Below are 10,976 nucleotides of genomic sequence, written 5' to 3' on the forward strand. Positions count from 1 at the left end.
AATGTTAGACTAATAACTGATAGTAGTAAAACTAATAAATGATATATATAAATAAAAATATATCATTGTAAAAATTTAAGTCAATTTTATTTTCAGTACATTTATGTATTTTCATTATTGTTATTTATTAGTTATTAAATATTTAATCCTTTTTTGAAATCGTTTGTAATTATTGATAAAATAAGTATTGATAATTAATGATTTCGTCTATTAATTTTATTTCTTTTAATTATTTTAATTCATAAATTTAACACTTGCAAAGTATGATTTATGATAAATACATAAATAATCGATTATACAATACAAATTTAAATACACTGATATTAAAAAATTCTTATATATGTAAATATACTAAACATATTTGTGCATATAATGAATTAATTGAATATACATATATATACAAAAGAAAAAAAATTATAATTAGTTTTAAATAAAGACATTCAAAAGAGGAGATTTATATGTGCTTTAGAAGATTTAGCTATATTCAATTCCCTAAATAATATTTTTGTAACATTTTGCAAAAATGCTTATAAAATATTATAACATTAATTTATTATTAGTAAAAAGTTAAAAATGTAATAATAAGTACTTAAAATAGCTGCAATTTTTAATGTTTATTTATGTATAAATAGGTGCTAAACGGGGAATACCATAAACAGTAGCTTAGTAGCGAAGTAATACGTATTCGGCAATAGTCCTTTTTATATTGTATCAGTATCAAATTGTAGATTTTACGTAAAAAATAATAATTATGAAAAATATTGTGACAAGATAAAATACAATACATTGTTTTCGTCATTTTCGTTCTAATTGCTATGGCTATGGCTGAAGGAAAAGTTGCACAATATGTGTAAATATGTTTAGTATATTTACATATATAAGAATTTTTTAATATTAGTGTATTTAAATTTGTATTGTTATTGTATGTATAATCGATTATTTATGTATTTATTCATTAATGCGATTGTGACACAATGATTATTGAATTTTATCATATAGTGATAGTAATAATAATACTTTTATGTTGACTGCATTCATTTGTACATGTAAAATTTTATATTAATAGGACAATAATTGAAGAAGCATCTGATTTTCTTATCGATTAATTTAAGTGAGATGCGTAATATTCTGAGATAATCAGACACATGTATTAAAAAAATTTAGTGTAGAATATATTCTTAATTTTCATTATAATTATGAACTTTTCACTAAAAAGTGTAAATATGTATCCAAATGTACATGTACAATAATATATAATTATTAACTTAAAGTTGCTCCAAGTCTATTTTAAAATAACTGCATGTAATATTTCTTTAGAATTAATCGTGTCTTTAATATGTATTTAATAATTATTTTTGAAAGACATTTTAGCATAATTGTACATTGAGAAAAATCAAAAGTAAATATTATAGAAGATAATGAAAAATGCTTATGGAATTACTACGTACATAGTGAACTGTACTTACACACAATCATTAATTCTTCGATAATGGTTAAAACGAATTAGACAACCGCGCCCATTATTATTTGGAGGGATTATAGTAAATATATCTGTGAGCATAATCGGATGTGCTTGAAATTTAATATCTATTATTACATACTACAGTTTCTACCATGAATGTTATGTTTAGTTGTTTTAGATGCATAATTAAATATACATCAATTAAACGACGAAATAATGCGTATGTAAAAAGGTTAACGTAGATATATTATTAGTTGCACTTTGTATACGTATAACAATTAAAAATAAATAAAAGTGTGTGTTATAGACAACAAATAAAAACTCTTTTCTTGCGAAATGTACGTATATGAATTAACGGATATGTACATATAGAATCGTTCTGAAAAATTAAACTAAAAAAATTAGTTTTATTAATCGAAAAATTGCATTGAATTTTATTTTATTTTTGTTATGCAGTATAATGAACGCTGTATCAAATATATATGCAGCGATTTGATATGTAGGTATTTCGCTTCTTAGCGCCAATTGCATTTATATTATTAAATGGTCGCAAACGTCACTTAATTACAGAGCAATTGGTCAACTATTACATTTTGTCGACAAAAGTAACATGGCTGTGTAAAACTCTATAAACGTTACACAAAACATGTGTTCATGGACAATATAAATGCAATATAAATGAGCATGATATTTAATAATATAGAAATAATTGGTATTATGTTGCACTTTGTTAAACTGGATCTGACATACGCACGTATACTCTTTATATGTTTATATTTTCACCAATTAAATGCAAATTCTCGGGGAATTTATATTGTTCCGTATTAATTTTCAACAATATGTATACAGTCAAAATCGGTAACACATTTTGTATCAAACGTAGGATAAAAGCTGTTTAAATATATTTTCTAGTTATTACTTTCCTTCTCTACTTGAATTGATTAAATACGTCTATTTCTGATTGTCAATGTCAGACGTAAGTAGTGTAAGTATAAGTGCGTAAATATAAGTGTAGAAACTTATTTCTTTGGTATATTCTCCTTTTTAATATAAAATATTTAGATATAAAAATTTGAGATTCAAATTTAAAATGTTCCAAAATAAAGCGCGCGTGTAGACACTCGTCATATTTCTTGAACATCCCTTACACGTAAATTGACACGACAAAAAGCTCGACGGCACTTGAGTCGATCGTACGGCGGTAAATCTGTAAAATGTGAATGTCGCTTAAAAGCGTCAAGTGTCCTGCCACGGATATAGTAAAAAAAGGTTAATTTGGCTCATGATGTGTCGAAGCTTTGCCGATGACAGGAAAAAAACCTCGACTATTTCTATTCAGCCACTATGGGCGAACAAAAGGACAATGCTACCGGATGATTCAGTTTCCTTTCCTGTTGTTTCCTGTCAACCGAATTAAAGAACAAGAGCGCTTTGTCGGAGAATCAATGGAATGCACGAGGCGCGCAATATGCACTCGATAGAATGCCGGCGCAAAGGGCAAAAAGCACTTGTACATTCGATACTGCTGAAATGGAAAGAGAATATCAGCGGAAGGCGACTCTCTTTTTGCATTCTCATTCTTGCGTATAAGATGATCTGTAATAACTAAAATCCGCAAAATAATTTGCTCTGTGATCGTGAGTTGAAGATTGACGTAACGAATGGCTACAGAATGCGATTCACTGCCGTAGTAAAGCGTTTATTAGCTTCACGAGCATTCACGTCGGCGTCATAATTGCTCGCTTAACTTTGACATATAACTTGTAAGCATTGAGAACGTCAATTTTTCAACACAAAATTATACATTTTAAGCTTAACGGAGAAATTTTCCACTTTACTCGAAATTGTCTCATTATTCTATTGCATACTGAGACGTTTCAACAATCACGTACATTTAGATAAGATAGAGAAAACAAAAATAATAATATACAAAAATTTCCGACCTTATCTAACGTCAAAACGATGACGAATATAATGGAAATTCTATGAATTTGAAAATTCTTGTAAAATTACACATTATTTTTATGTAAAGAATTTTTATTTTTTTTTAAATCATAATCACTATCGATAGAGTATAATCTCACCCGACCTTGCTTTCTTAGAATAGATATTGAAAGAGTTAAATAAATAATATCGCAATAAACAGATGACATTAATACTTTTAAAAAATTTGTTTTTAAAATTTAGCATACTCGAGAAAATTTTTTTCTGACACTATGGCTAACTGAAGAAATTAATTGCATATATAAGTCGTTGAATGTAAATAAAATATCAATTAAAAAAATAAATATCTGTTACTGTGGTATGTGGAATATACGTATGTACATAAACATGCAAAAATATAAATACAGACATTACATTCATATGCTACATGTGTGAGAAAATGTAATGCCTTCTCTCTAATTGGTTATGCGTAGTCAGATACATATATCACAGATTTACTTGTGTAAGTCATAGTCGTATAAATGCCTCGACCATTGTAAACTAAGAATTCAGTCGAGGTCGAGCTCTCGAGTTGGTTAAATCTAAAGAACTTTTGTCTGGTGAGTATTTGTCAATACAAATTCTAATTCGCCTACTTTGTCATATCAGATATTCTTTATAAAATTTATAAAATAAAATAATTGAAAATATTGGTTAAATGAAACAATGAGTCATATAGCAAAATTATAAAATTTATTGTAAAACTGTGTATATAAATTGTTTACTGTTTATTAAATAGCCGTCAGAAAATCAATAATCAATTTTAATGAAGTGATAACATAAATAAATTTAATCTTTAGAAACTTATTGCATTGTTAATTTATCCAAGACCTTCAATTATATAATTATTTATTTATACTAAATATATATGTATTAAAAATATTACAAGTGTCGTATTGTTGTCATAAATTTTAAATTTTGATTTGTTATCATGACGTAATAAAGAAAAAATAAAATATTAAAGTACATTTTAAAATATTTTAATATTGTAGATTAATTTAAAAAATTGAGAAGTTTAGAAAACAAAAAATGTATTTATACATATAAAAGTATATGTTTTCGAGATAGTATTATAAATATACGCTAACATTACGAAGTTTAATTGTAATAAGCGATTTTTTTAATAATTTACTGTTGTTATGCTATTGTATCACGCATTTGACATATGCTATATTCGGTCACGATTAAAATAATTGTATAGTTTTGTAGTCAACAGCATATTAGAAACTTATTCGTAATGGAATAATAGTAGTTCAAGTAGCAAATTGTAAAGCACAATTCTAAAATTCAACGATTACTTTGTCTATTAAAGAACTAATTGAGTCAGATCTCGATGATTCATTCACATATACCTGTAATCTGTGCTGTGTAAGTATAAAACTCACGGTCGACTTATATCGCATTATGTAAACTAGATTTCATGAATACTTAGTCTGAACATGTTACGTGCATAAATTGGGAATTAAAATTCAGTATTATAATATTTAAAATAACAAATGAGTCATTCCATTTTTTTAATACAATTACTATAACCTTGAGCAATTAAAAATAATTTTGATAGATATTACATTATCGATTTACAATGCTTTTTATTACTTCCGTATCTGAATCTAATTTGTGAAAATTACTTGATTGCAGAATACGACGTTGCTGAAAAGATGGCGAAATTGATGCTGTACGTCTTTGTAGCGTTGCTAGCTGCGTCTCTTATCATGGGCGCTCCCGATAAGTGCGGTCGACATGGTGACCCTGTTAGTATACATATTCTTGCATGCTTTATTTTTCTGATCAAGTCGCTTTTTCTTTCCTACTCATTTTTTTTTAAGACGCAGTATTGTTATAATCAACGAGGAAAATAAGGAAAATAATTTTGCGTAATGGAATACTAAACGATTCATATGAATCACTATTTATACGAGAACTGTAAAACGCACAGTAAATTAGGAAATTTTAGTATATAAAAAATGTGCATAATTTTAACGGTTATATATACCGCTAATATTGAATAATTTAAAAGTCTACTTAGAATATCTACTTAGAATAACGTAAAATATATTGTATTTGTACATACTCAGAATGACGTAAAATATATTTTTATATACTTCTCCAAAGTTTACCTTTTTCTAATTTTTTTTATATTGTTTTGATTCGATGTTTTTAATTTGCATATTGTTGTATAGAGTGTCTAGTAAACTGTAATATTGGCAAACAAATAATTTGTCGTAAAAAAGCAAGTAAAAATAACAAATAAATTTTTTATTACTGAAAAGCTTTTATTTTAAATTTTCACTTGTTTTTTCACAAGAAATCTGCTCGTTGATTGTAATGCTATTATTTAGGAAAATTCTGTACATATTATCTTTTCTTCGCATGTGAATATTTTCTTAAAACTGATTTGATATGTTAGTTTTTACGTTCAGATTTACAAAATTATCTATTAACATCTTTCATTATTTCAGTTTAAATTGAATTTATGTGATAAATAATAGATTGTTTATCAAATTTTAGTGCATTTCTGACTCGCAATGCTGCAACAATATAAAATGTCATCGTTATGCAAACAGATGTCAAGTTCAAATTACTGAGGCAGATTTGATGGCGCAACGTGAGAAGATTTTGGGCCGAAAGGGCAAAGATTATTAACAGCTAAGTTTTCAGGGTCATTAGAATGACGATTCTGTTAATCTACAACGATTAATCTACTATGATCTACTTAGATTTGAAGACTGTATTTAAAAAATTGAATATTAACGTATAACATATGTATAATAATCAGAAAATTAATATGATTTCTTATATATATATATATATATATATAATATAAATAAACAGTAAATTCATTGTAGATATAAGCAATATCTTGTAATGAAAAATGAGATTAAAAACATTAACTGTTTAATTCGTTTATAATTTTTTTCTAAAGAATATAGTGCCTTCTCGTAAACGGAAAAAAGATTCCAACAAAATATTCATCTCATTGATTATTGCAATCTTATTAATTTGCGTCGGTTTATAATTAGAAGAATTTTTCGAAATAACGTAATCGCTTGCGTTATCGGATTTCTTAGCGACAAACTACAATGCATACTTCAAAAGGACTTGTCGACGCAAAATGATGAAAAAGAACACGCCAGGATTGCCTCCAGAAGTGACGAAAATTTCGAGCGGATAGATCCGTCGCGACGATCCCCCGGCTTTGTCCGCCCTGTGCACCTCTCTACGCGTGCGTCCCGTCTGTTATATTCGAGGACATTTAAATTCACTATCTCCTATCTCGGTTTACCGTATACTCGTTAAAAGGCGAGCCTTTGTTCGATAAAAAGACTCCGTCGGTATATATCCGCAGAACGGAGTAAAAATCCCACTGGACTCGACATGTTACGTGGCGTGCGAAGGACAGGTGCGCGGGGGTCCGTTGGGGTGGTTTAATAGCATCGACTTATCTTTCGATAAGCCCGTACCAGAACTCGCCATATGGTCGATTCAGAATCGCTCGTGAACGATTTCTTTCCATGTCTCCAGATTACGATGGATAAGTTAATGTCATACAAAGGTATTGTCATGGTTGCCGTATCAGAGTTTTAAATCCCTGTTCATAACACGTGATATCTCATGCGTATCTCCACAATTATTGAAAATAATGCATCTTATAAAACGATGCCTCGGAAGACTGAACGTTGCACGAAACAATTTACCGAGTATTTAACATGATCGGCGCTAACAAGAGTTTGCAAAATTTAGAGAAGTTTCTTTCTGTAATATTCTGCCGTGAATATATTTCATCGACGGAGCCGAGGCCTTTGTAAATTTGAAAAGTAGGTGGACTTTGATTCAAAGACCAAAAGCTTCTTCGGTTCGTTATACAAAATTTCCGCCGTGTTCCAATCTCATTAGCGCCGGCTTAAAGTTAAGCGCCCCAACTCTTTTGCGCCGGACCGCACGTGCTCTTTGACCATCGCAGTGTTTTAACAGAAATCTAACCTTCTTGACAAATTAAAGACGGACATACATACGCATATTTTTAATCAACAAAGAAAAACATATCAGACAATCGTTCCACAAAAATATGCGCGCTGCTTGAAACTTGTTCATAATCTCGCTGCTCGCGCGAATTTGCTTACTCCCGATTAAATTTACATTTTTCGATCTTGTTACCTACGATTTTCAAATCTACGATTTATTTGTTGTTATAATATATTTTACTCCAATCCCAATTACAATTTTCAATCTATCAAAGGATCTATTCATAATAGGAAAATATAATTCACTTGCGGTTCACAATTTAATTTTCGCAAATCAACGTCTGTTGCGACATTGATAAGGCAAAAAGGTGTTCTATACACATATAATCGGTTGCTAGTAAAGACGTCACCTTGCAAATATTTGCTCGCTGTCTCTTATCGTGCCTCAGCTTAATTGCCATATGGTGTACGGTCATATTTCATGCGCGTATTTTTTTGTCTTAGATATATATGTCTTGCACAAGCTCTCGGATATTTTCTATAACCTACGGCAATCGATATATGTACTTTCGTTTTTTTTTTTTTAATCAGAAAAATGTTAGCGAATAATTTCATAATCAATTTCACAATCAAAGCATGACACAAAAAACCACATACGTCTATTTATTTTTCCAAGACTCGAACGAATTGCTTACAGCCTTCTAGATCGAAATCCTCTTACACGCCGAATCCAGTTACGCGACATACTTGGCGCTTGAAAAGAGAAAGCGCACGAGATGAGCATCATTCGAAGTAGTGTCAAGGCCGCGCCTCAAGGACAGGTAGGTGAGAGCCGTGCAAAATCCCGACGTCGAAAGCAGAAAGAAAAAAAAAAAAAAAAAAGAGAAAAAGAAGGATGTATGAAGAGAGCACCGGAGACAAACAGCGAGCCGAGGCAAGTCCTCGACTTGAGTTGAGTGTCTCTCTCTTCGTGGTTCCTTTTAAGTTCTCAACCGGCGAGGTATGCCACACAGCAGGTCCTACTTTTAAGCACGTTCCCGCGGCGGATCGTGTCGGATGTTAGAAGATTACGGCGAGCGAAGTATAATAGCGATACGAGAGAAGAGGGAGATCGAAGATATATAAGCATCGCAAAGAAAGAGGCACAGAAAGAGAAAGAGAGAGAGAAAGAGAGAGAGGAGGAAATGAAGGATTGTCCGACCTGTCTCATTCTCGAGCAAGATCAGCTGCGAGCTTACAAGAAGTGAGGTAATGCCAGCGGCATGCCGCGAACATACGCGGTCGCCACAATATGAAAACATTATCGGCCGTAAGCCGGAAGGTACATAGCAATGTGCTGAGCTTAGCTCTGCAGCCCCGGCTGTGCAACGCGATCTTTCACTATCGCGGTGCAGTGCCACGTCAGGACGTCAGGATTTCAGGTGGGTACTTGTCCGCCGGATTCGCATAGCCCAAAAGCGCTCCCGAGAGCATGGAGAAAGGGAGGCACCGGAGCCGATTTGCGAAAGGAACGAGGGAGGAGATAGGCTGCAGCGTAGCACCAGGCATGCACTCCGCCCCAAATCCTCGACGGATCCGCCGGAAGAGCGCTAATGAAACTGTCGCCAGATTACTACTCGCCGGCGCTACTTTTCTGATGGCGCTTCGAGGACGCTCGAGGACGCTCGCTCGTCTTGTCCGACATGAACGCTCCAAGTCCAGAAGGATTTAGAGCCGGCGATGGGAGATATTCCGCGGCTTCGATGACATCGCCGTAGTCGAAAATTACCGTTCATCTTGTCATTTCGCTCGACGGCCGGACAAAAAGAGCGTTTAAACGCACGTACGCTTTGTCAGGCATAGCCGCGGCATCGGGGACGCGCTAGTGATTTTCCGTTATCGGGCTGATCCGACGAATGGAGGGGAAGGGGGTAAAGTGTGACGGTGACGAGGACAGGTCGGTGTTGAGGAGAATGCGAATACCGAGGCGACGCGCACCAATACACACGGCAATACAAACACCCGACTACTTAGAGACAAGGGAAATGGGACTAGCCATTTGGGGCAAACTATCCCCCCAGGCTAGCTCACGCGACCGATCTTATCGTCGGCTTAGCCTGGGTCTCTCGCCTCGAACGTATCGCGCGAACGTATACACGTGACAGTCTATCACATGCACGAAGCTCCGCCTCGGCTATCTTGCCTGGAATTGATTTCTTGCATTCGTTATTTCCTTGGAACTCAATCGACTAACAATAAGTATACATGTATATATATATATATATATATGTATTGTATTTTTTTTTATTCTGACGAATCGTAGCGATTAAGCGCACATTGAAATATTCACGACGATACTATCGGTACTACCTACGTCAGGAAAAAACCGAGCTTGAAATCAAGACGAGCTTTATCATATTACACGTACGAGAACCATCGATTCGCTCTCTCCGTTATCTCTGTAAAATTCTTCTAGATCAATAAAATTTTACAATATTAAAGTATCATATCAGACCGTGATGTGAACATACAACGGGTAAGAAATAAAGGTTAAGCGATTAAGCTAGGATCTTAATAAAATGTTATACAGTAAGTAAGTAAATCTCAGAAAATAATAAGAAAAAGCAAATAATATTTTGCCTTTCTACGTAGTCTTTTTTCTCTCGCAGAAAGATATCATCTATTTAGAGTGATTATAACAAAATCGATTGGCCTGTATTGTATCAGATAGTCAACCAAAGAAAAAGAAATATAGTAAGCTCTCTTGTTACACAGTATTGTATTTTAAAATTGTATTGACTGAATGCCAATGACCCGAAAAATATATTGTTTTGCGTTGACCTAGTTTATCGAAATATTGATACATGCCTGTCTGAACGTCGCGGTACGATTGCACGAATTATTCTAGAATCACGATCATCCTTCAACTTCCACTATCGGCACGACGGCAACTTCTCGACTGCTGCTTATTATTTGCCGGTTTCTATCCTGATCAAACCGCGATACCGCCGAGAGGGTCAAGACTCCTTTGCAACTTGAGAGCGTGGCGCTTACACAATCATACCAGGCATTTCGCTGAGATCCTTCGGATTACACGGGGTCGGTCTTGCGAGTAACTCAAGTCGAACTTAACAGTCGGTTAAGTCCGCGGATAGTTCAGACCGTTTGGCTAGTCCGGTTCGTACGGAGGGCATGAAGTCCGAACTGTAAGCCACTACGTAACCCCGGCGGCCATGGGGGGTTCGGCCGAGGTCATGGAGACGTGCCAGTCTTATCTCGATTTGCATAAATTCATAGTTTGCGGCTTAGGCCCTACGAACTAAGGATACCGGGCGTACCTTATTCCGCGTCATCAAACTTTCAATTCCTTTATCGTCTTGTTTCCAATTAGTGTGTGACCGCACTTCTGATCTCACCTTGATCAAAGTAAAATTATTCATAGATCCAAGATTATATTCGTGAATAATGGTTTTCCTTAGAAATATTTCTGTACGTTAATATCGCTCAATCTTTCGTTTCCTGTCTTGCGAATGAGAAATATATGAGAGAGAGAGAGAGAGAGAGAGAGAGAGAGGAGAGAGAGAGAGAGA

The 10,976-nt window shown here is 33.5% G+C and overlaps 1 protein-coding gene across 1 annotated transcript; it reads left to right on the forward strand.

Moving 5' to 3' along the window:
• Positions 1-3,914: 3,914 nt before the first annotated feature.
• LOC108750523 (omega-conotoxin-like protein 1) lies at positions 3,915-6,179 on the forward strand. The gene is made up of 3 exons (XM_018490004.1): positions 3,915-4,005; positions 5,084-5,196; positions 5,954-6,179. Exons 2-3 carry the CDS (start codon positions 5,104-5,106, stop codon positions 6,086-6,088), a joined length of 228 nt encoding a protein of 75 aa, XP_018345506.1. The 5' UTR covers positions 3,915-4,005; positions 5,084-5,103; the 3' UTR covers positions 6,089-6,179.
• The last annotated feature ends 4,797 nt before the right edge of the window (positions 6,180-10,976 follow it).

Source organism: Trachymyrmex septentrionalis, unplaced genomic scaffold, assembly GCF_001594115.1.
Source record: "Trachymyrmex septentrionalis isolate Tsep2-gDNA-1 unplaced genomic scaffold, Tsep1.0 scaffold37, whole genome shotgun sequence".
Lineage (NCBI taxonomy): Eukaryota > Metazoa > Arthropoda > Insecta > Hymenoptera > Formicidae > Trachymyrmex > Trachymyrmex septentrionalis.

Excerpts from the sequence above, each read along its gene's own strand:
- LOC108750523 (XM_018490004.1), top strand. The coding sequence starts at position 5,104 with ATGGCGAAATTGATGCTGTACGTCTTTGTAGCGTTGCTAGCTGCGTCT. Across the intron at positions 5,197-5,953 it reads GCGGTCGACATGGTGACCCT|TGCATTTCTGACTCGCAATG; the intron begins GTTAGTATACAT and ends ATCAAATTTTAG.